A 27,527-nucleotide genomic window follows, 5' to 3' on the forward strand; every position below is an offset into this window, starting at 1 on the left:
GAAAAATGAGGAACTTTGTCTCTGTTTTGCTGATAAACGACTTAAGTAACTGCTGCGTGAGTTAACTCACGCTGCGCTACTTAAGTGGCGCACAAAATACAACGTGCGCAAGTTAAGACACACTGCGTAACTTAACTTGTGCAGGAGTAATTTAGGCAACGCTGCAAGGCGCGAGCGAAAAGTGCTGGGTGAAGAATTCCATAACTTTTTAATTAAATATTAAGAGAATGAAAAGGGATTTTGGCTTTGACAAAAGTCTCATAGAGTACTTCATATTTAGTCTCAACGTTGCATTTCAACGTTCCAAAACCATGACTAAGGAGTGTTCATATTTAGGAGGTGTAGTTAGTAACTTAGTATTCATTAACACACCAGGCAATTGTGGAGTATTTGTCTCAACGTTATGTTTAAAGGAAGCGCTGAAAAATTCTAAAAACACATCCAATTTATTGAGTTGCAATTTTAGTTCATGTTAATATTTCTGATTCCTTCTCATCTTCCTTGATTTTGCCTAACTTAACCTCATCTCCGGTATAATTGATCACTATATAGGCATGAAAGCAACAAATAGGTATGAAAGACATTATTTGATTGAGCAATGAATAAACAAATAGTTTGACACTTTTAAAATACAGAATGCATTTCAGTTGATGTAAAATTTTAAGTGTGCATTATAAAATCAAGAACTGAAGTAGTAGTAGTAGTACTACTACTACTACTACTAATAATAATAATAATAATAATAATAATAATAATAATAATTTGAAAGTCTGATTACTTCTTCCCCTTGACTTTATATTTTAAGTTTGAATTGGTCCCTTAATATTAGAAGTTGTCTTTTCCCTAGAATAAAATAAAAATTAAAACTTGTCTTTTTGATCCTTTATTTACTATGTTAACAAAAATTGATCATTTTTGTCAAATACATGTAAACAATGTTAGTGAAGGATGATTTTGTCAACAAAACAAAAAATGTTGTGAAGGATGATGTGAAATCTAGTATGATTTTCATCATAAAAGCAGTATTCGTCTTCAAATCTTAAGGTTTATCTTTATAAAACTAGGGAAATGTTAACATTTTATGAAAATAGTAAGATCTTATGAAAATGTGTGCATTCAATGCATTGAAAATTGAATTGTTTAGGTTTTTAAATAAATGAATGGGAATAATTTCTTTATTTGAAATCTTTAAAGAGTGCCCTAAGGGCACTCGTTAACAAGACCCATAAAATTATTCATCTTCCCAAATTATGTAGTTTATAAAAGATTTCATTTCTTCGTCTCAAAATTGGGGACATATGAAGCCCAAATACTCCAAAATAGAGAGGCGTATTGGAGACTTATTGGGGGACATACGGATATGTATCAGATACTGATACTCCGCGGATACTCGCACCTACTCACGGAGTATCAGAATTAATTATTTTAATTTAAAATATATATATATATATATTATCATATACCTATAAGATATTCGGCATATACACAAAGATACTTCATAGAGACGTATCCTGAAGAAGAAGAAGAAAAAAATGAAGGGTAAAAAAGTGAGATTGTGTTGTGAAAATTCAATGGAGATGTATACGATTCAATTTAAGATATGAATCACAGTAAATATTTTTCGATTAACCAATTAAAAATTATGTTTTTGGTTGATGAAAGTAACGAGAGAAAGGAAATTAAATTAATCAACATTAAACAAACTTTGTTTTGAGTTCTTTTATTGATGCATTTGTTGATATCCTAACATATAAATGAAAATAGAATATGATTTATACGAAAAATTTACATTTTTTACTTTGATCACATATATTATTTTTTGTAAATTGTGACTTTTATGCTTATATAGTATTGAAGAGTAATCAATGCTTATTTTTTGTTAAGTATTTTACATGCATATAAATTTTAATATAAATATTTTGTTAACGTATCTTAGCCATATCGTATCTTGAATTTTAAAAATTTCGCGTATCCATGTACCCGTACCATATCGTGCATGCAACCGTACTACATATCTGAGCTTCATTATACATAAACAACTGTTGTGAATTCAGACAAAATACATTAATACTTTGATGTGTGAAGCAAAACTAATAGCAGCTAAAACTAAAATGATCAAAACAAGCACAAAAAATAAAACAAGACAAAGGAGAAAAAGTAAAACACGACGACATTTGTTTCTTTAATACAACCCAAATAACCTACGACTAGAGAGATATCTCAAATTCACTATCAATAAGTTATTTACAAGGAATCCAAAAGGGTACAAAAAATTAGCTTTGAGTTATAAACCCTAATTTCCACCATTTATTTAGGTCTCATCTCCTGATTAAGAGACTCAATGATTTCACTAATTTTGATTGTTTTTCAACTCTAAAATGTCCTTTTGATTAACCCTAGTTTTGCTTTAACAAAAATGATAACAAAAAAATAAATATCTTTTTTCTTTTTATCATTTTTCATTTGTGTGTACCTAAATTAAATGTATTTGTAGTTTTGATTACACAAGCATTGCTCGCTTGAAAGATGCCATGGACGTTGACGAGCCTATGGGTTTGCTAACCATTGATTATGTTCATGGATGGATGTTACGCATTATTGTTGTTGTCCTCAGTTAATAAAAGGTGCAATAATTCTCAGTCTACACTGTGTTTATTTAACCTTGTCAGCTCTATATCAGAGCTACATGTGAAACTATATATGATGAATTGATTTAGCGTTTGGAGTAAATTGACTTTTTATTTTAGATTAAGGGACCAACTTAAACCTCAACAATAAGTTAAGGGTAAAAAAATTAATTAAGTCATAAAAATAGGGCCTAAGAGGAGTGCATGCTCATAGCTATTATAGTGGGTACCTTATTTTCCCATCCTACGCTGATCATAAAATTCTAACGGCGGAATTTACTGCAAAGAACCATAAACACGTATCCATTAGATCTTAACACCAAGTTAGTCGTAATTTACTGTAACACTGGAAAACTCAATGAGTTCAGGATTCGGGTCGATGTCACGTTGTTAGATCTGAAAGATCAACTGGATTAAATCAACTGGCGACTTGACCACATAGACACAAGGAGGGTGGACAATGTTGAGTATCGTCGTCCATCGATCGACTTAGATGAAAGTGTCCAACTCACCCAAATTAATGAAGTTCAAGAATGACGAGTGATCTATTATGTTGTGTTTTATTATGTCGTAATATTATGTTTTCTTCGAGAATGTTGTATCATCAGGGCCGGTCCATAGCCCGTCGAGGCTGGGCGACGACACTGGGCCTCCAATTTTTTGGGGCCCAAATATTTTTTTTTATTTTTATATGTAAGCCACGAAAATAATGGTTATATATCTATTAAAAGCAAATTAATTTGATTTGTAAAGCTTGCTTTAGTGGTGTGGCCACTTTTTGATGAGTGTGAGGTCATGTGTTCAAGACCCACAAAAGTGTGATTTTTAATATTTTTTTTTAAATAACTTATTTATTTTTTTGGGGCCCAGATTTTTCTTTTTTTGCATCCCTTATAAAATTAAAACCGGGCCTATGAATTTGTTAAGACGGCCCTGTGTATCATTATGTTGTTGGATTTAAGTTTAATTCATTGAAGTTTATGAAAATATTGGCATTGAAGTGTCTTACTTGGTGAAAGGATTTATTAGTCTATTTGAGTAAACTCAAAAGAATGGAGAAAACATATTTTACATTCTACCCAATGAGTTGTGCATGTCCTTTTTTTTTGGTGCAGATCCTTTACACTAAGTAAATCCTTTGAGTTTTATAATCCTTACACTTAGTAAGACATTTCAATGTCAACATTTTCATAAACTTCTATGAATTAAACTTAAATCCAACAATATAATGATACAACATCCTTAAAAAGAATGACATGTTAGGCTTTCTTAATTGTTTTTATGTACTCTAATTGCTCGATTTGAATGGAGATGAAATAAAACTATGAATTATCATCTATCGTTTTCTATTGTTTTACATGCATCTACCATTTTCTATTGTCCTAAGCAAATGAATGTTAAGCAAATAGAAGCAGGTTGATTTGTGTTTTGGAGAAGTGTGGGAGGTGATGTTTTTATTTTGATGCAAATCAGAACCCAACGATAGTTAACCGTTGTTGGTTCATTTAGCGAACGACAATTAACTGCCGTTAGAGACGAATGACAGTTAACTGTCGTTGAGGACATTCGATATTCATGAGAGTAAATTTCTCATTCTTAATTGCAGAGAACAGCTCTTTCACTTGTAAGTTGCGACCAAACTATAGTGTTAAATTTATTAGGTACTAAAGTCAACTACTGAGATAGCTACGTTTAAAGCTAGTAGTTCAGTTTAGTTGGTCTAATGATTAAAAACTTGAAATATGCTCCTCTCAAATTCGATATATTTTTTTATACGAGTAGCTGGTCTCCATAATTTTGACTCCCCCTCTTTTATAGTGATGCACATGTTATTAGAGAAGTGTGTATGGATATTGGATATGCAATGAGTCACGTTACATACCTCAGAATCGTAAGGTTATTAAAGAAGACAACAAGAGACTTTAGAATCATGACTGATCATCATGCCTGAATTGTGAACAATAGAAAGAGCAAATTAAATGGGATTGGTGGGAGGTGGGACCGAAACTAGGTTTTTTTTTCATTTCGAAAAGGGGACCGAAACTAGTTTTTTTTTTTTTTTTGAAGGGACCGAAACTAGTTATCCATCACTAAATTATGTATAACTATATGTACCTAAAAAGAGGGAAACATTAAGGAAAAGTACATTAAAGCACTAGATCTAATATGTAACACCCTGTTACCCAAAAGCAATTAAATAGCAAATATACATCAGAGTAGTTCCACAACGGGCATGCTACACGTTATTTCAAAATTTCTTAAATAGAAAATAAAACTATTTAATCAAGCAACTTATTATTTATGAAAACATAGCAGCGGAATAGTTTTCAAAATTCATAACCTCATGAACATCCAACAATAGTCTAAGGCATTAAAGGCCTTAACATAATTCAACATCATAGTTCAAAGACAACAAAAGGCTCCACACCGTAAGTTCCAAAATTTGATACATGGAAAGAAAAAGCAACAATAATAAAAATGATAAATCTCATCCCACGTATCAGAGCCCTAAACACGACTTTGAGCCACCACCTACTACTCATGATCACCTGCAAGTTACCCATAGGAAGGGCAACATTTTCAAGCAGAAGGGGTGAGATTCACAACAATAAATATAGATATTAAAATCATCAATTGAATCTAACACCCTAATCAACAACACTTTATCTTGTAAACAAATATATGTATAAGTCACAAGCAACAACAATACACCATGATCACAATGAATATATATATAAATGCATATTCAACACCAACATCATCCATCAGAAAATAACTGAAATCAACAACCAAGACTCATGCAAATGACATGACCACTGCTAAGACACCATCTTAGACTTCTTAATGAAATGCAATATGCATGTGGTACCAAACAGGACCGAAGCCCTCACTGCTTTTGAATGATTAAAGCATTCATCAGGACCGAAGCCCTCACCGCTGTTGAGCAACTAGTACTCCAGGACCGAAGCCCTCACCGCTGTTTTATGCATATGCAATGGACCTACTTGTGTATATCTACATACAACTGACCATGCAATGCAACTCCATGTGACTCCACTATAATAATATGTATGATTCAATAATTAACATACATTTAAAATCATCATCAGTATTCATCAATCCAGCAATCCAATCAACCAAAATAATGTGTAATTATATACAACCATGCTCAAATACAACAACACCAACCACTACTAATCATGCAAGCAAGTCAACACTCAGAAACTGTGCAACTCGCCTCGCGAGCACATCTGCTCGCCATGGCGAGTTCACAAAAACAGTAGCTCGCCGTGGCGAGTTCAAGGCGAACTCAAGGCGAGTGAAAATCAGGTACTCTCGGGAAAAATGCCATTTTCTCACTCAAAATCAAATTCTAAGTTCCCTACTCATCTTTTTAACCTAAAACTTTCACCATTCATCATTAAAATCATCTAGGTACCTTAAACCATCCCCAAAACATCTTATAACAACTTTTCAAAAATCAAGTTTTATTATGGGCTACTCGCCATGGCGAGTTGGACTGCTCGCGAGGCGAGCTATGAAGTTGCTCACTCGCCATGGCGAGCACAGTTACTCGCGAGGCGAGCGATGAACTTCTGTACGGGCAGAAAACTGGTTTTACCCAAAAATCCCATTTTCCTTCCAATCACTCCCCAAATCAGTTTACAGATACATAATTAAGTGTTCTATGCAACCAGAACCCAATTCTAACATCAAAAACATGCTTACAACTTCAAAATCATCATTCTATCATAAAACCCCAAATTCCCAATTCCTCATCAAAACCTGTTAAATACAAAATCAGAATTTAATAACTACATTCTTGAAGTAAACCTCACCCTTATCTTAGAATTGCATAAAGAAATGCACAACAATAATCAACTCTAGGTTCTTCCTTGGTTCTCTCTTGCTTCCTCCCAAAACTGGTTCTACGTGAAACTATTTTTCTAACTTCTCTGTATTAACTTCCCACTTAATGTAACTCCCTTCTATTTACACTTAACTCCTCATAATTTCTACTAACTCCAATTAATTCCCCCAACACCAAAATAATTATTATTTCATACTTATTCTAATTATTATTAAATAAATCATATGATAAAATAATACACCACATAAATCACCCAAAAACACACATATATATAAATATATGCATATACTCCACATAAATCACCAAACCTCATATATAATTATATATATATATATATATATATATATATATATATATATATATATATATATATATATACTCCACATAATAAAATAATTAAATAAACAACTAGGGCGTTACAACTCTCCCCAAATCACATAATTTCGTCCTCGAAATCTTACCTCAAGCAAACAACTCCGGATACGACTCCCGCATCTTACTCTCCAGCTCCCAAGTCAAACTTTCACCAGTCGCTCCACCCCAAACGACTCTCACAAGAGGTATCTCTTTACCTCTCAAGGACTTCACCTTTCTATTATCAATTCTCAATGGCATAGTCTCAACTGTCAGGTTGTCCCTAACCTGTACATCATCCCTTGGAATCACATGAGAAGGATCCGCAACATACTTCCGAAGCTGAGAAACATGAAACACATCGTGCAAGTTCGAAAGATGTGGTGGCAAACCAACTCTATATGCCACTGTACCAACTCTCTCTGAAATCTGATACGGACCAATGAACTTAGGAGTCAACTTTCTCGACTTCAGAGCACGACCAACACCCGTCAAAGGAGTGACCCTCAGAAAAACATGATCACCCTCCTGAAACTCAAGGTCCTTCCTTCGCTTGTCATGGTAACTCTTCTGTCGACTCTGCGAAGCTTTCATCTTTTCTCTTATCAACCTGACTTTCTCAGTAGTCTCATGAACCAAGTCCGGTCCCAACACAACACTCTCACCCGACTCAAACCAGCATAAAGGAGTCCTACACCTCCGACCATACAAGACTTCGAACGGTGCCATACCAATACTCGAGTGATAGCTGTTGTTATAAGTAAACTCAATCAAAGGCAAGTGACTATCCCAAGCTCCACCTTGTTCAAGCACGCACACTCTCAACAAATCTTTCAATGATTGAATCGTCCTCTCCGACTGACCATCTGTTTGAGGATGATAAGCCGAACTCAACCTCAACTTCGAACCCAAAGCGTCCTGTAAACTCTTCCAGAACCTAGAAGTGAACCTTGGATCCCTATCCGACACAATGCTCGACGGTACACCGTGCAGCTTCACAATACTATGAACATAAATCTCTGCCAACTGTGCTACCGGATAACTGATATTGATAGGAATGAAGTGTGCCGACTTTGTCAACCGGTCGACAACGACCCAAATAGCGTCATGCTCTCTCGGAGTGTTCGGTAAACTCGTCACAAAATCCATAGAGATACTGTCCCACTTCCACTCCGGTACATCTAACGGTGTCAACAACCCTGCAGGCTTCTGATGCTCAACCTTGGACTTCTGACAAATCAAACAGGCATAAACAAACTGAGCAACATCTCTTTTCAAACCGGACCACCAAAACAGTTTCTTCAAATCATGGTACATCTTTGTAGCCCCCAGGTGAATACTCAACCTACTTTTGTGACTCTCCTCAAGAATCAACTTCTTCAACTCTTCATTATCAAGAATACAAACTCTACCTCTGAACCTCAGCACACCCTGATCATCAACTTTAAAATCACTACCCTCAGTGTCATTACCTGAAGTCATCAAATCAACAAACTTCAAATCCACTTTCTGAGCTTCTCGGATACTGTTCAAGAAGTCACTATCAATCTTCAACATACCCAACTGTATACTCTGAGATGACAATTCACAGACAAGGCTCATGTCTCTGAACTGTTCTAGCAATTCAAATTCCTTCACCATCAAAGCAGACATGTGCAAAGTTTTCCTGCTCAAAGCATCAGCAACAACATTGGCCTTACCAGGATGGTAATTCAAGCCAAAATCATAATCCTTCAGTAACTCTAACCACCTCCTCTGCCTCATGTTCAGTTCCTTCTGGTCAAATAAATACTTCAAACTTTTATGATCGCTGAACACCTCAAATCTGGAACCGTACAAATAATGCCTCCAAATTTTTAAAACAAAAACCACCGCAGCTAACTCCAGGTCATGTGTAGGATAATTCTTCTCATGAACACGCAACTGCCTAGAAGCATACGCTACCACCTTACCATCTTGCATCAGAACACCACCTAAGCCCAGCTTAGATGCATCACAGTACACAACAAACGGTTCTTCTGTTTTAGGCAAAACCAAAACAGGAGCAGTTGTCAATCTTCGCTTCAACTCATTGAAACTACTCTCACACTGAGCATCCCACACAAAAGACTTACCCTTACAGGTCAACTGTGTCAACGGAAGAGCCAATTTCGAAAACCCTTCTATGAACCTGCGGTAATAACCAGCCAAACCCATAAAACTTCTGATCTCAGTTACCGACTTCGGAGTTTCCCACTGTGATACCGCATCAACCTTTGAAGGATCCACTGCAATACCACTACCAGAAATAATGTGACCCAGAAAGCTCACTTCACTTAACCAGAACTCACATTTCGACAACTTTGCATACAACCTCTTTTCCTTCAACACTTGTAATACAATTCTCAGATGATCTGCATGCTCCTCCTCATTCTTGGAATAAATTAAAATATCATCAATAAACACCACAACAAACTTATCCAGAAAAGCATGGAAGATTCGATTCATGTACTCCATAGAAACACCAGGCGCGTTAGTAACACCGAAAGGCATCACTTTGTACTCGTAATGACCATAACGTGTCATAAAGGCCGTCTTCTGCATATCCTCATCCTTCACCTTTATCTGATGATAACCAGACCTCAAATCAATCTTACTGAAAATCTTAGCACCGACCAACTGATCCATCAAGTCGTCAATTCTAGGAAGCGGATACCTATTCTTGATCGTAACTTTGTTCAACTGACGGTAATCTATACACAGTCTCATACTACCATCCTTCTTCTTGACCAACAACACCGGTGCTCCCCAAGGTGAAACACTGGGTCTTACAAACTTCTTATCTAACAGGTCCTCCAACTGTTTCTTCAACTCAGCTAACTCAGAAGCTGACATACGGTACGGTGCCATCAACACCGGCTTAGTTCCTGGAACAAGGCCAATTGAAAATTCAACCTCCCTCTCTGGTGGCACATCAGGAATCTCATCAAGAAACACTTCCGGAAATTCATTCACTACAGGTAACCCATCAATCACAGCTTGGTTTTCTAACGACAATTGTGCCATTAGAGAATACATCAGAATTCCATCACGTTCAAACTGTTTCATCTGTTTCATAGACAGAAGCTCAACTTCACCTTCTTCTTCAGCAGAAGAGAAATGCACCGTCTTATTATAGCAGTTGATATGGACTCGATTAAACTCTAACCAATTCATACCAAAGATAACATCCATACCCGTCAACGGCAGACAAACTAAATCAATCACAAAATCTCTACCAAACATAGATATAGGACACCGCAGACAAACAAGAGAAGCGGTTACTGAACCCTTAGCTGGAGTTTCAACAACCATTTCCCCTTTCATATCAGATACATCCAAACCCAACTTATATGCACATTCAATAGCAATAAAACAATGAGTAGCACCAGTATCTATAATAGCAATTAAAGGAGTACTATTAAAGAAACAAGTACCTCTGATAAGTCGGTCCTCATTAGGAGTCTGCGTACCAGTCAAAGCAAACACCTTTCCACCAGTTCTAGTCTTCTTCGGTTCAGGACACTATGAACTAATATGACCTTCTCCATTGCAATTGTAACAGACAATGTCCCCACGCTTGCATTCAGCTAAACTGTGACCCTTCTGACCACACCTGAAGCACTTCCTATCATCTCTTCCACAGACATTACTCTTGTGGCCTTTCTCACCACACTTGTAGCAAACAATCTCAACAGGAGCATCTCTCCTCTTGGGCCTCCTATCATCACCCATCTTCTGCTTTCCTTTGTCAGCAGGAGCACTGTAAGGCTTAGGACGATTCTACTGTCCCTTACCCCTCCTCTCACTCATTATCTTGTAATGAGCTTTGGTGTCTTCTTCATAAATTCTGCACCTATTAACCAACTCAGAGAAGACTCTGATCTGCTGATACCCAATGGCTCTCTTGATGTCAGCCCTCAACCCATTCTCAAACTTGATACACATGGAGAACTCAGCTGTCTCCGCACTGTAGTGAGGGTAGAATGTGGCAAGTTCCACAAACTTTGCAGCATACTCTGTGACAGACATGTCACCCTGTTTCAACTCCAGAAATTCAATCTCTTTCTTACCCCTGACATCCTCTGGAAAATACCTGCCCAGAAACTCCTTCCTGAACATGGCCCAGGTTACCACAGCATCATCCTGCTCCAGAACAGGCAACAAACTAATCCACCAATCATCGGTCTCTTCAGCTAACATGTGCGTCCCAAACCGCACCTTCTGTGTCTCAGAACACTGCATGACTTGGAATATTCTTTCAATCTCCTTCAGCCACTTCTGAGCGCCATCAGGAGCATACCTACCCTTGAATGTTGGTGGATGATTCCTCAAGAAAGTCTCTAGCATCCTGATTCCATCACTACCAGTCTCAACCTTAGGTTGTTGTTGAACAGCTTGAGCTACAGCCTCAAGCGCAGCAACAAGGGCAGCATCACTACTTCCAGTCATCTCGAGATTCTACACGACAAACAACAACTCAGAACAACAACAAAAAGCAACATTAAAGTTGACACTCTATCCTAGGTGGCTCAACACGACTCTACTACTTGGCCGGACGGACCAACCTGCTCTGATACCAAATTGTAACACCCCGTTACTCAAAAGCAATTAAATAGCAAATATACATCAGAGTAGTTCCACAACGGGCATGCTACACGTCATTTCAAAATTTCTTAAATAGAAAATAAAACTATTTAATCAAGCAACTTATTATTTATGAAAACATAGCAGCGGAATAGTTTTCAAAATCCATAACCTCATGAACATCCAACAATAGTCTAAGGCATTAAAGGCCTTAACATAATTCAACCTCATAGTTCAAAGACAACAAAAGGCTCCACACCATAAGTTCCAAAATTTGATACATGGAAAGGAAAAGCAACAATAATAAAAATGATAAATCCCATCCCACGTATCAGAGCCCTAAACACGACTTTGAGCCACCACCTACTACTCAGGATCACCTGCAAGTTACACATAGGAAGGGCAACATTTTCAAGCAGAAGGGGTGAGATTCACAACAATAAATATAGATATTAAAATCATCAATTGAATCTAACACCCTAATCAACAACACTTTATCTTGTAAACAAATATATGTATAAGTCACAAGCAACAACAACATCAACAATATACCATGATCACAATGAATATTTATATAAATGCATATTCAACACCAACATCATCCATCAGAAAATAACTGAAATCAACAACCAAGACTCATGCAAATGACATGACCACTGCTAAGACACCATCTTAGACTTCTTAATGAAATGCAATATGCATGTGGTACCAAACAGGACCGAAGCCCTCACCGCTTTTGAATGATTAAAGCATTCATCAGGACCGAAGCCCTCACCGTTGTTGAGCAACTAGTACTCCAGGACCGAAGCCCTCACCGCTGTTTTATGCATATGCAATGGACCTACTTGTGTATATCTACATACAACTGACCATGCAATGCAACTCCATGTGACTCCACTATAATAATATGTATGATTCAATAATTAACATACATTTAAAATCATCATCAGTATTCATCAATCCAGCAATCCAATCAACCAAAATAATGTGTAATTATATACAACCATGCTCAAATACAACAACACCAACCACTACTAATCATGCAAGCAAGTCAACACTCAGAAACTGTGCAACTCGCCTCGCGAGCACATCTGCTCGCCATGGCGAGTTCACAAAAACAGTAGCTCGCCGTGGCGAGTTCAAGACGAACTCAAGGCGAGTGAAAATCAGGTACTCTCGGGAAAAATGCCATTTTCTCACTCAAAACCAAATTCTAAGTTCCCTACTCATCTTTTTAACCTAAAACTTTCACCATTCATCATTAAAATCATCTAGGTACCTTAAACCATCCCCAAAACATCTTATAACAAATTTTCAAAAATCAAGTTTTATTATGGGCTACTCGCCATGGCGAGTTGGACTGCTCGCGAGGCGAGCTATGAAGTTGCTCACTCGCCATGGCGAGCACAGTTACTCGCGAGGCGAGCGATGAACTTTTGTACGGGCAGAAAACTGGTTTTACCCAAAAATCCCATTTTCCTTCCAATCACTCCCCAAATCAGTTTACAGATACATAATTAAGTGTTCTATGCAACCAGAACCCAATTCTAACATCAAAAACATGCTTACAACTTCAAAATCATCATTCTATCATAAAACCGCAAATTCCCAATTCCTCATCTAAACCTGTTAAATACAAAATCAGAATTTAATAACTACATTCTTGAAGTAAACCTCACCCTTACCTTAGAATTGCAGAAAGAAATGCACAGCAATAATCAACTCTAGGTTCTTCCTTGGTTCTCTCTTGCTTCCTCCCAAAACTGGTTCTACGTGAAACTGTTTTTCTAACTTCTCTGTATTAACTTCCCACTTAATGTAACTCCCTTCTATTTACACTTAACTCCTCATAATTTCTACTAACTCCAATTAATTTCCCCAACACAAAAATAATTATTATTTCATACTTATTCTAATTATTATTAAATAAACCATATGATAAAATAATACACCACATAAATCACCCAAAAACACACATATATTTAAATATATGCATATACTCCACATAAATCACCAAACCTCATATATAATTATATATATATATATATATATATATATATATATATATATACTCCACATAATAAAATAATTAAATAAACAACTAGGGCGTTACATAATAGATCCTCGGTAATTATATAAATTAGGAGTAAATCCTCGTTTGGGTTCCTGAAAGTGTATCTCGCTATCAGTCACGTTCTTGGATCAATGAAACGCACCAAAAACTCCCCCATTAGTTATATCTTTTACACCTACCTACCTATCCTCTAAACTTTTCGTTGATTTGCATCATCGTAAAATATATTTTTTTCTAGAAAATCCCAATCCCCTGTCCAACTCACTAAATTTGCTTATGCAGCGCTGACTTGGTTTTTTATTTTATTTTTAATTGGCAACATCAAATTTTATTAATAAAATTTTTAAAAATGAAAAAAATAATATAAATTCATTTATATTAATTAAAAAATAATTTAAAAAATTTGAAAATTAATTTTTGAAATTAAAAAAATTGTAAAAAATGAAATAATTTTTTTTACGAAATTTTTCTATAAAAAAAAAGTCTGGATTTTTTTTTATCACCAAAAAAATAAGAAAAAAAACTATAAGATTTTTTTTTCAAAATTAGAAAATATAATCAGATTTATTTCGAAATAAAAAAGATTTTAAAAAATTCTGGAATTTAATTTTTAAAATACAAAAAAGGAAATTTTCGAAACAAGTTTTTTATAATATTTTCTACAAAAAAAAATTTAAGGAAAAATTTTAATTTTTAAAAATCTAGATACAAATTTAGATAAAATTCAGATTTTTTTTTTCAAAAATTTTATTCCATAATTTTTATAAAATCTTTTTCGAAATTAAAATATTGAATTTAGAAATCAACAATTAAATTTTAATAAAAACATTAAAATTAGAAAAGAATGTTTAAACATCTGGATACAAATTTAGAAAAAATTCAGAATTTTAATAAAATTCTTGAATTTTTTTCTTATTTTTACAATTTTTTACTATAGCCCCAAAATGGATTTTTGTTAGAATCATTAGCCAAAATCGTAAAATCTTCATAATTTTGTAAAAAGAAAAGATTTTTTTCAATATTTTAATTTTGAAAAAGATTTTATAAAAATACTGGATTACACTTTTCGGAAAAAAAAAATCTGAATTTTATCTAAATTTGTATTCAGATTTTTAAAAACAATTTTTTTTTTGAAAATATGCTTTTTTGTATTTTCAAAATTAAATTCCAGAATTTTTTAAAATCTTTTTGATTTTGAAATAAATCTGATTATATTTTCTAGTTTTTGAAAAAAAATTATTTAATTTTTTTCAATTTTTTTTATTTTCAAAAATTAATTTTCAATTTTTTTAAATTAATATAAATGAATTTATATTATTTTTTCTAATTTTTATAATAAAATATGTTGTGGCCAATTAAAAATAAAAGGTCAAGTCAGGCCACATAAGCAAATTTGGTTAGTTGGACAATGGAGGGGGGTTTTCCAGATTTTTTTTTTTTTTTATAAAGATGCAAATCAAACCGCAAATTTTATAGGGGCGAAAATCAAAAATGATATATATTACAGGTGAAAATCACTATTAACTCAGAAAAATAAGAACGTTAGATAAAATATCATCTTTATTATATATATTTGCCTTAATTTTTTTGAAGAGTACACTTGGCACTCTTCTATGTAAAACTTCATTTAATGTATTACACACCCAGGCATCACCAATACACATGTGCACCTTATCATCTAATCTAATTGTGTAATCATTGTCTCACATATTTGACCTTGCAATTTATTACAATTGATACTGATATGAATGCCAATACAAAAGTGGCATCCTATAAGAATATGCTCTCTATTAAACCTAAGACTTATTTAATTTTGTATGTGTATTTCCACCGATTAAACAATCACCCTTTAATGTCCATAAATGTCTTATAATTACGTGTGAAAAAAGTTCTAAATTAAGATCAGCATCAACAATTGTATTGCTCAATTTTTCTTTATAAATATTGTTTCAACTTTCACCATTTCATATTCATTCAAAGAATTCAGAATTTTTTTCCACATGCCGTAACGTAAGTTGTATATGATCGTGGTTATGGTAAAAAGGTGTTTTCATTTATACTATTTTGTGTTCGTTTTTTCTCATTGCATTGTTCTTATTTGATAGTATTATCTATCATGTTTTTTTTTAATTCACTTATAAATACAAAATTTCTTTATCAAAATCCAGGGGTTGTGGATCTAATCTATAACGTGAAGGCTAGACCTAGCAATTAAACATCTAAATTTTGAACTCGCACCTTTCAAGCGATCATTTGATATGAGGATCAACACGTAGCAGAAGTTCAATTTCGTCCAAGATTTGTTTGAAGAATATTAAGACTGAGAAGGATTGATAAGGATCTATGAAACATGGAGATTTTTGTTTTTGTTTTTTTCCTATGAAATTTGGATATAAACACGCACTAATGTTCTTTTTAGTGTTTACTAGCATTATCATCATATGTTGTCGATAATTTATTTTTTTGGCTGAAATATATAATTTGGTTTTTTCTCCTTCAAAAAAATAATTTGGTTGTTTCTAATTATAATTTTGCAAATGAGACACTATTTAACATAACAAAACCTAACAGTCAAATTGACAGTGGTAGAATTGCTACGTTATGATGTTGATTTTTATTGTCTTTGTTTATTTTTTCATATTTTTTAATTATATATTAAAACAAAGTAATTTGATTAGATGCACCAATACAATACAACAATATTCGAAGATTGAATTATGGAAATAAAAAAAGTATAGTTGAGATCCAAAAGAAAAGACAACGTGCTTCTTTATTCTTTTAATCGGAACTTTTTTCTTTTGGCATGATAGAGATAATTATGATAGCAACTATACTACCATTCCAGTTGTATTATAGATGTCAATTATAATTATAATAGGTGATAGCCTTAATTATAAATTAAATTAATATTCTATATTTCTATATCCTATATAAAATCGTGAATAGAGAGAAAAAATTTACACATGATATCTTACATTTATTTTAACAATTAAATTCTATCATTTTAATTTTTGAGCAGAAAATGCTATTAGTTGTTCATACACCGATAGAAGCAATCATAATTATATATCACTATTTGATAAATTAAGATCGGACTTCACCACAACAAAAAAAATAAAAGAATCGCCTCATAATAGTATACAACACTAAGAATAATGGTAATAATTAATATTTTTTTTTTTTTTAAGATAGCAAATGTGAATTGGTTTTATTAATATTATTAATAATATAATTGTGGACACAATCAATTCACTTGAATGGAATCCATTAATTTTTCTTGAAGGGTAAATGGAATCCATTGGTAACATGATTTTTTTTTTTTACAGAAAAAAAAGTAACATGAAATTTTGTTAATACACATAAATAATTGTAGTAACTTTTTTTAGAATAAATAATCGTAATTATTGCTTATTAGGGTATTAAATTATTTTGATCTTGATTGATTTACATTTATTAATATATATCTTTTTATTAATGTGTACTATTTTTCTTTTTAGAGAAGAAAATTTGTATTAATGATGTAATTGTATTATTAACATTTTTTAAGCAAAGAAAAATATATTAAATAAAGACAAATATAAAGTTGGGATGACATAAACCTGACCCATCAATCACGAAATCAACCTTAAAAGGGTATTAAAATAGATGATAAACATCAAATTGTATTACTATCAATATTGATTAAACTCATGAAAATAAGTAGTGCAGCATAATTTGATTTTGATATATCAGCAACTAAATTAAAAACGAAATATCGACTGTTCCTTTGGTTTTAAAAAAAAAACTAATTATCAGCATGATCATAAAATAAATCAAAATTATGCAATTTAAGGGTAGCACTCATCGTTTTAAAAAAATGCAGCACTTTTGCCAAAATAAATGTAGTACTCATTTGCCATTATGCAGTGTTCTCCTCAAGTGGAATCTCCACAATTAAACATGAGAGAGAAAGTGAGAATTAAATTATAAAAAAATGGTTGTTGTATTTTAATGGTGAAGATTGAAAATGAAGAAAAGTTCAGAAAATTTTCAATGGAGATGATATAATTCCCTTTTAGTAGCATAGTGCACATAAATGTCTTTTAATACAAAAAAATAAAAACATTTATGGTTAATTTTATAAAGAAAAATATAGACGGAATATCACCTTGATGATCATTGCGCGCCATAATGCTTCTTGAGGTTTAACGTTATTTGAAAAAAATAAAACTACAGTGAATTTCTTTCTACTAAAAATATTTATGGTGAGGAAATGTTGATTTTGTACAAAGTAGGAAGGGCATTAGAGATAAAAGAATATTCATGGATATTTACATTTATCAAACTAGCATGCTCGAAAACCAAAATTACTAAATTTAAAGTCTATCTTTTTACTACTACACTAAGCTCTTAGAGTTGAGAAATTGCTTCAAAGTCTATCTTTTTACTACTAGACTAAACCCTTATAGTTGAGAAATTGAAATTAACTAGACAATCTATTTTTATATTAAATCAATCATGAGAACTGAATATTACTTATACCTGAACCATCTTTCATTTTGATTTTTAAGTCAAAGAAGATTTTGGTTTAATTGTTCTTGCTAATTATGATTTGCTCAGTCAAATATGTTTTATAGTTTATGACAATTTTATGGGTTTATTGAAGGAGTTAATTTTATTTTTTTTGATAATTAATTGATCAAAAAATTAGACTCAATTTAAAAAATAAAATGTCATCTAATAATGTCTAATAAACATGAATTTGCAAACTCAACGTAACACTTATCGTTTTCCCATGGTTAAATTTCATCTAAGACCGAAAATGAGGGAATTTCAATTAGTATAGGTTGAATAAAAAAATGGTACGAAAGTGATCAACATGAAAAAGTCATAATTTCAATATGCTAAAAAGTGATCAACATGAAAAAAAATGGAATTTCAATTTATGCGCATTCAACTACTATTGATTTAATCATTAAAAATTTCAATTAATAAATGCTAAAAAGTTATAATTATTTAATGGAGTAGTTTAATTTATTTATTTTATCAATCAAAGAAATGCATTAAACATGTAGGAAGGGGCCTCATATGATATGAAATAAATTAAACTATCTTATCTTATCATGCGCAGGGTAGGATATGATAGGATAAACCCATAATTATTTAATGGAGTGGTTTAATTTAACTAGAGTCCGTTTGATGGTAAAGATAGGGAGACATGATATGATACATTAATCATATCCTGCTTAAATATCATGTTTGATGCACTAAAAAGATAGGATAAAATAACCCATTTCCCTACATATTCTGACTTTCCTTTGTAATTTATATCTTGAGTATAGGCTAGGTTAGAAATTATCCTGAGGGGATTAGAAGATCATTCCTTATTTATTATCTTGATATTCTGCCATTTTTAAATATTGTTATTTTTAAAATAGTTATAACATGTATTTTCTATTATAATTAATAACATACTTTTACAATATTTAATTAATTATGAGAGCAATTTATTCATTTAATTATAATGATATCCTGTTTGTTTTCATGTGCAAATCAAACACATGATAAGATTAATATTTATCATGTCCTTATCATATCCTATCTCTATCCAGCTTTATATCATATCATGCCTCTATCATATCCTAACCATCAAACGAACCCTTAACAGCATGGGGATATTACATCAAAATTCTAAATAAAGGCAAACTAGAGCTATATACATAGTGAGCTTATTTATCAGACAAGATATATCAATACATTGTTAGAAAAGCATACACTCAGAGAGAAAATTATCTTCTGTTAAAAAAAAAAAAAGCAAACTATCTTTTAAGGGAGAGAAAGCGAAATTTATATTCTTAATTGTTCTGAATCTTTGCACAATCGTTCCAATATTGAATGGTACAGAGTCAAAATCATATTCAAAATAAAATCAGTTTTTTTTAGGGAAGATCAATTTTATTATGTAAATTATTATGCATTGAACATAAAATTAATGAGTATGTATGTTTTTCAATAAATTCAGTCGAAAAAATCGTTTAATAAAAAAAATTATATTTCATCTAGCTAGATATGATTTTTTTTTCCGTTATTTTTATTATATAGAAAATATTAATAATAATTTATTTTATGTTTATTAGCAATAAAACTTCTTCACGAAGTTTCTGTGAGTATAAATCAGTTATTGGCAATTTGATCCCCTTAAAACAAAAATCATTATTTTTTCGATTTTTTATTTACAAAAATAAATATATAATTCAATTATTTATATTTTAAGATAACAAATTGGTACTTTTACTTCTTTTTTGTCATCTTCACTGATCGAAACACATGTCGACATTGCTGATACTAACCGAAAACGAAAGAGTGGTGAAAAACACAAAAGCTTGAAACGAGATGCAGGAAACCAAAATAGAAGGTTGTATTTTTATGGTTTTCAATTTCTTAACTCATTCTCTGTTTTTACAATAAACGGTTCATTCATTCTCTTTATGTCTTCAATGTGTCATTTTTCTTACTGCTAAACCGTTTGATTTTTTACTTATTTAACTTCTTTTTTTTAATGAGGGATTAATTTTTTCCCATAAATTTTTTTTTAATGTATGTTAGCACTTAACTAACACTTTTAACGCCACTTGGTTAAATTAACAATATACGTGAAAGATTCAACTATGGAAATTGATTCAATGACTATATTATCTCTATTTGATTTTGTAAGACACATTAAATCAGTCTTTTTATTTGCGTATGACTAATTTGATCCATACACATTTTTGTCTGGGACCAAAATAGATCTTTATTTTTACCATTTAATCTAATACAATTACACTATTAAATTAAGGGGGTAATTGATTTTACTACTTGCTTCTTTTTGTTATAAATATTGTTTTTAGTCTCAATATTTTCATGCCATTTTGAAATTTATATGAAAACTTCGAAATTCTTCTTAAAATCTATCTTCTATTTTATTGAAACAATTTTATTATTCACTTTTTTCCCATTTTCTAATTCACTCTTTTTTTTATCACCATTGTATTTTGCCCAAATTCACAAATTTACTTTATGATACTCTTAAGATCTAATGGCTTAACATATAAATGATGCAGATATAATCAAGGAGCTTAATTTGATATTCTCAAAACTTCCACACCACTTTCAATTTAACGTTTTTATTTTCAAAAGTTTCGTTAAACCTATATTTTCTCTATTTGTTACATTTTTCATGCTTGCTATTGCAACAACTAATTTGATATCTTTAAATCCCTAAAAATATTTTTATCTATTTAATTAATCATGTAAGATAATCATGGAGTTTGGTAGTTCATATTGTTATACTCTGATATGTTCGTAATCTCAAAGGTGACGTCCTCCCATTTTCACTTGACGTGGTCTTGGTTGATTGATGAAATCCAATAACTAAAATTTACGATGAAAAATTTAAACAAATGATATCCACAAACTAACAAAATAGTTTAGACTATTACTTTTCCCACCCTAGGGGTTTCCTCGCGCGCCCTATTTTTTTCTTCAAAAATGCCCTTGAGTTTCCGGATTTCAAAATCCAGAATGGTGTTTTCCTTTGTTATAGGGTGAAAAATGGAGTTACGGGTTTTTCTGGATTTTGTAATCCGAAAACTTAAAAAAATAGGGCGCGTTAGATGATGTTTCCGGATTACATAATCCAGAAACCCCCTAAACACCATTTTTCAAGGTAAAACAGTTTGAATTATATAATCCGAATTGTATCAGCACAAATTCTAAACATGTTTGTTACATGGATAGTCATTTTAGGGACAATATTAATCTTCCTAACTCTCATGCTTCCGTTTTAGGGTCAATGTAGAGTGGTAACTCACACTTGACAACTCTTAATCAAGTGTGCGACTATTTGTGTCTGTAATTATGTGATATAGTCAAATCAGGTTAAATAGAGTCACAACATGTTAAATAAGTTAGTTTAAGTGGTTTCATGAATGGAGATTTAAGTTCATTTCTTTCACAGGAAGAGAGAAATGAAGAAAAAAAATGGATATGAAAAAGGAATTTGAACATGAGAGAAACGATAAGGGAAAATATATGTAGTGTGTTTTGACCATGAGAGTAAATGGAATAGGCTGAGTTGTCGGTAATTATATGAGTTTGTTGAAAGATTTGAAGATTTTTGGGTAACTACATTACCAAAAATTTAGACTTAATTATAAAAATACCTCATCATTTTAAATGTATAATAAACATGTATTTTGTCAACTTAGCATAACACATTTTCAAATAATAAAGATTGAATAAAAAAACAGCATGAAAGAGAATGAGATCCAAAAAATAAATTTCAATATAAAAAAACAAATGACATTCAAACATTAATAATGTCTAAACTAAGTTGAATTATCATATTAGGTTAAGAGCAATCACACAAGTGAGATCGACACTACATATTAACTTAAAATGTGTAATGGACATGTATTTTGTCAATTCAGCATAACAAATCTACAATTTTCTATTGTCAGATCCCACCAAAGATCAAAAGTTAAGTAATTTAAAATAATAGATGTTGAATAAAAAAAATAGCATCAAAACAAATGAAATCCAAAAAACTAAAATTTAAAAAATAAATAAATAAAAGATATCCAAAACTAACAAAACCACCCATCATAATGTTTAGACTTCCGGGGGAGTCTAAACTGGGTTGTATAATCACAGTAGGGTAAAATCAACCATAAAAGTGAGATTCACACCATATTTTTATTCAAAATCTAAAGGCATTAGGTATATGGGTCATTTCACTTATATTTTTCTCATCATCTATTTTTTTATCCCATGTTAAGCTTTAATTACATATGAGACATTAATATCTCTCTCTGAAGTGTGCGACGACTCTCCATCCGTATGATGGTGACATGGTCATATAAGGTCATATTGATGCATAACAAGATAAAAAAAAAAAAAAAAAAAAGGCGGGTGTATTTTAAAAAGAAATTTTGACATGAAAGAAATGGTAAGGAAAAAAAAAGGAGTGTGTATTTTAACCATGACAGTATAGGAAATAGAGTGAGTTACTGATAATTTATATGTTTGTTGAAGAATTTGAAGATTTTGGCGTTTATTTACCAAAAAAATAGACTCAATTAAAAAATACACTTCATTTTCAAATTTCTACTAAGCATATATTTTGTCAACTCAACATAATACATCTTTTTTTCCATTTCAGATTCCACCAAAGACAAAAGTCAAGGAATTTGAAATAATGAAAGTTGAACAAAAAAAAAACTGTAAGAGAGTGACATCCAACAACTAAAATTTATGATAAAGAACAATTAAACAAATAACATCCAAAAGCTGACATAACACTTCATGCTAGGCGTGAGGGAATGCTAGACGTTTGGTAAATTCTCCTCCGACCAAAAGAAGAGATCCCATTGAAAATTTTGGAACCTTCGAGGGATCATAGTCTAAGTTTGATCACCATATTAGACTAAGAAAACCCACACATGTCTGACTGATATCATCCTTCGAGGAATATATATGTTGTTTAAAATTTACCATATATCTCATCTTAACATAGAACTTTGACTCACACTAGACACACTAATATTTCTTAATCAAGTGAGGAACACCATGTTCCAGAAGGTTGGTTGGTGATTGTTTCATGAAGAGAGTTTTATATTCCTTTCTTTTATGTGAAGACAAAAAGGAAATTAGAAGGAAAAGTAACAGATTTGAAAAAGGAATTTGAACATGAGAGAAGATAAGGAAAAAAATAATTATTGTGCGTTATGTTCGTGAGAGTATAGAGTGTAGTGTGAGTTATTGGTGATTTTATGAGTTTGTTAAAGGAGTTGGAGATTTTTGGGTAATTATTTTACTAAAAAAATTGATTCAATTAAGAAATGCTACATAATTTTAAATATCTAATAAACATGTATTTTGTGAACTCAACATAACACATCTGCAATTTTCCATTGCCACTTCCCGCCAAAGTCCAAAAGTTGATTTAAATTAATAGAGGTTGAATGAAAAAAAATTCAGATGAAAAACAATGACATTTAAAAACTAAATTTTAAGATAAAAAATGCAAACAAACGACATCAAAAAATTAAAAGACAATTTATTTGTGACTTTCGGTAGATTCTGCATCGAGTTTGATAATCACATTAAACAAAGAGAACAATACACGTGAGTTTGACAACACATCTTCACCCCAAACCTTATGAAATTAGGTGTATGGATCATAACACTTATATGTTACTCAATATCTACTCTTACATCCAATGTGACTTTAACTCGCACTTGACACATTAACATTTCTCCCTCAAGTACGAGACTCTCTGCATATGAGATCTACCACCATAAACCAATTATGCTTCTCCAGATAGTCGATATGAGCTATGATACCATTGTTGGGCCTTACGAGGGAGCCAACACTGGCATGGATTGACCCATTGCACAGAGAACAACCAGACAAATGAGAATGATATCAAATCTTTACTTAATATTTTAAATATCACGAAATTCTAGCCCGTGCTTGGCACGGGTTTCCAAGCTAGTGAAATATATTTAAGGCTAACCATCTCCTCTCACTATCACCGTAATAAAAAGGAGTAAAGGTCATAAAGGTCAGATACCCATCATAAGAGTTTATAAAAGATTGCAAACATAACACTTTAATTCACATCTCACATTTAGCACCATGCATCAACTTGAAGTACTCATCATCTTCCTCCCATTCCTCCTCGGTTTAACCCTAACATTCAACTGCTTCGTCACACTCATTACATGGATCTTCAACTCATGTCTCCGATCCGACACACACCTCATCAAAACCTATGGTTCATGGGCTTTAATCACCGGAGCAACTGACGGCATCGGAAAAGCCCTAGCCTACCAACTAGCACAGAAAAGTCTCAACCTCATTCTTGTAAGTAGAAACTCTAAAAAACTCGAAACAGTTAAAAACGAAATCAAAACAAAGTACCCTCGCATTGACATTAAAACCATCACCATTGATTTTTCCGAAGACTTTACAGAAAGTCTCTGGGAAATAGAAGTTTTGGCTAGTGATTTGAATCTTGGAATATTGATCAACAATGTTGGCATAACATATCCTAAGGCTATGTTTTTTCATGAGGTGAAGGAGGAAATGTGGATGAAGATTGTGAGTGTGAATATTGAAAGTACAACGAGAATAACAAAAGCTGTTTTGGGAGGAATGATGGAAAGGAAAAAGGGTGCAATAGTAAATATTGGGTCTGGTGCTGCGGTGGTTGTGCCTTCACATCCTCTCTTCACAATATATGCTGCAACTAAAGCGTAAGCTATTTTTTTTTTTTCCTACTATCTGTCACTGACTTTCATCAACCCTAGTATAATTCAACTCTTTTTTTTTTTTTTTTTTTACAAATATAATTCAACTCTTTTTGGCACTATATTATTATTACTATTATTTATTTTTTAGGGGTATTATTATTACTATCTACTAGCGTTTAGACTTGGGATGGTAAAATGGATTGGACCCGTTGGGTTGGCACGTTTAACCTGCCATTATTGACGGGGTGGGGCGGGTTGACCCTTTTTGCCATCCCTAGTTTAGACGCACTATCTGTGCCCGTCTATCTGCTCTTCTTATCATGTTAATGTGTATAAATTACGAATAATAATTTTTACGAAATTTTGATTAAATAAATTTGATTTTGATTAAAATTATGGGTCTTGATAATATATATTTTATACTTTTATATTATAATAAATTATACTTATTTTTCAATGATACCAATAATATAATATAAATTCATATCTTTATTTTTTTAAACCAGGCCGACAGAATAATATTCTTTCAGTCAAATTTGCTTCATGGTATAATTAGAAAGAGAAAAAATTAACCTTGTTGAGTTTTTTCTTTATCCTATTTTATAATCTCTTTTAGAAACTACTAGGTATGAATGAAGGTAGTCTCGTACATACAGACTTCAATGAGTAATTTATGATGTACCGACTCCTACTGAGTTTACCAACCAGAACTCAGCTGATTGATTGAAAGGACAGTGAAGTAGGTGAAGTTCCATTTATGATGTACCGAGTTAATACGATTATATGATAGTGACAATTTTTAATATATTATTAAAGAAAACTTCTTCTTTAAAGAATTATTAAAGAAAACTGAATCCTCATTTAAAAAGGAAAATAGAAGTTAGAAAAAATAGGAAGAGTAAGAGAAATTGTAACTTGCAAGGCGTTGTTTTCTCTCATATATTCTTAATCCGTTTTTTTACGCAATTATTATTTCCCTTCAAAAACTGTTTTTTACTAGCACCGAACCGATTATTAAATAAGGTGGGAAGGTGACATTAAAAATGGGAAAAAGTACAATGAAATTGGCAGGGAGAGCAGCTGTACATACTTGATGTGATAGTAGCAATGTGTATGCTTACGTTTAGCACCGGTACGGTACATATCTGAAAGAGTAAAGAAGAGGTTATTTTTTGAGGTGGAGGTTCAGGTTATTACTCACTCCACAAATCTTAATTCAACAACTAACTAATATTTCTCAAATTTATAGGAAGAATACTCTAACAGGAATTCCGATCTCGATTTCTCAATTTATTTATTTCTGTAAATTTTTAATAATTCTTGTTATTGTCTGTCAAATAAAAATTCATTAAGTCGAAACTTATGTTTTCAGCTATTTTATATTGTTCTATCTTTTTTCTTCATTTTGTACTAATTAATTTTTTTAGAGGATACTAATTAATTTTATTATTATTATTTCTTTTTTTCCTTCCACTAATCTATTTTATTTTCATTCGCTTACCAAAAACTATAAGTTATATAAGGAAAAGGAAAAAGACTTATTTGAGCACACTATTTAAAACATCCACATATAAATACATTTTATTTAATTATTTAAAAATAAATATTATTTTATTATGTTTTCTCTCCATCTTTTTTCAATAATATATGTGTGACTAAATTTAGTGTCCAAACATAGGTGCTCAAATAAGTATTTTCAAAGAAAAAGCTAGTCAGATGACTTTTTTTTAATACATTTCAGTCAAATGTTAATTTATTTAAATAAATATGATATGAAATATTATCATATTTTTAAAATAGACCATTTCCGCTATCTTTGGCTAGTATTTTACTATTCATTTTTGTATTTTAATTTTTAACATTGCAAAAAATGTTACTTAACGAACCAAATGTCATGCAGATATGTAGATCAGTTTTCAAGATCTTTATATATGGAGTACAAACAGTATGGAATCCACGTGCAATGTCAGGTATATATATATATATTGTTTTTAAGTTTAATATGATGTATTGATAATATAAAATAAAATAAAACTAGTAATAAATCAGAGACCAAATGCAATATATTTATGCATCGAGCATCACTAGTATTGTTATTTTCATGCATTTAAATTCAACCAAACATGCATGTGTTACTCATGGAAATGACTAACGAGAAATCAAATGTATTATGTTCTTGTGTGTTGCACTTGCGGGCTCTTATTTTTTGATTGAACTAGCATGGTCAATTTCTCATTCGTATTCTTGGTAAATATATTATTGTTGATAATATTGGCATGAAATGAAAGGTACCACTATATGTTGCAACAAACATGGTATCAAGGGTAGCATCTATTGAAAGAGATTCTTTATTCATACCAACACCTGAAGGTTATGCAAGAGCCTCTATTCGTAAAATTGGGTATGAAACAAGGTGCACACCTTATTGGGCTCACTCAATTCAGTGGGCATTTGCACGCTTAATCCCTGACCCACTTCTTGATTATTGGCGCATGTCCATTGGTTTGCGACGTAGGAGTAGTCACAAGAACAAGGACTAGAGTCTAGAAGAATTAATTAGGACGTTTATATACTCTATGAATGAGTTTGAATTTAACTTGTATGGATTGGTTCCTATCATCGATAAAAGAAAAGATAATGTTGTAAATGGTAAAGATGGTGAATGTGATAATGAAGCAGGAAATTGTGGACATTTGTTGGTCGATAATGAGTTTGGAAT

General features: G+C 32.0%; 1 protein-coding gene and 1 long non-coding RNA gene across 2 annotated transcripts; both read left to right on the plus strand.

Moving 5' to 3' along the window:
* The first annotated feature begins 15,513 nt into the window (after window positions 1-15,513).
* LOC120577738 (uncharacterized) lies at window positions 15,514-16,024 on the plus strand. The gene is made up of 2 exons (XR_005643706.1): window positions 15,514-15,575; window positions 15,700-16,024. It is a non-coding gene; the product is annotated as an uncharacterized lncRNA (long non-coding RNA).
* Window positions 16,025-24,116: 8,092 nt separating this feature from the next.
* LOC25501816 (very-long-chain 3-oxoacyl-CoA reductase-like protein At1g24470) lies at window positions 24,117-27,500 on the plus strand. Its single transcript, XM_013591248.3, has 3 exons — window positions 24,117-24,811; window positions 26,709-26,778; window positions 27,097-27,500. Exons 1-3 carry the CDS (start codon window positions 24,192-24,194, stop codon window positions 27,346-27,348), a joined length of 942 nt encoding a protein of 313 aa, XP_013446702.1. The 5' UTR covers window positions 24,117-24,191; the 3' UTR covers window positions 27,349-27,500.
* Window positions 27,501-27,527: the final 27 nt, after the last annotated feature.

The sequence above is a fragment of the Medicago truncatula genome, chromosome 8, assembly GCF_003473485.1.
Source record: "Medicago truncatula cultivar Jemalong A17 chromosome 8, MtrunA17r5.0-ANR, whole genome shotgun sequence".
Taxonomy (NCBI): Eukaryota; Viridiplantae; Streptophyta; class Magnoliopsida; order Fabales; family Fabaceae; genus Medicago; species Medicago truncatula.

Bases quoted from the DNA above. Each gene is read 5' to 3' on its own strand.
- LOC25501816 (XM_013591248.3), top strand. From the start codon at position 24,192: ATGCATCAACTTGAAGTACTCATCATCTTCCTCCCATTCCTCCTCGGT. The intron at 24,812-26,708 runs GTAAGCTATTTT...AATGTCATGCAG, and splicing joins ATATATGCTGCAACTAAAGC to ATATGTAGATCAGTTTTCAA. The intron at 26,779-27,096 runs GTATATATATAT...ATGAAATGAAAG, and splicing joins GAATCCACGTGCAATGTCAG to GTACCACTATATGTTGCAAC.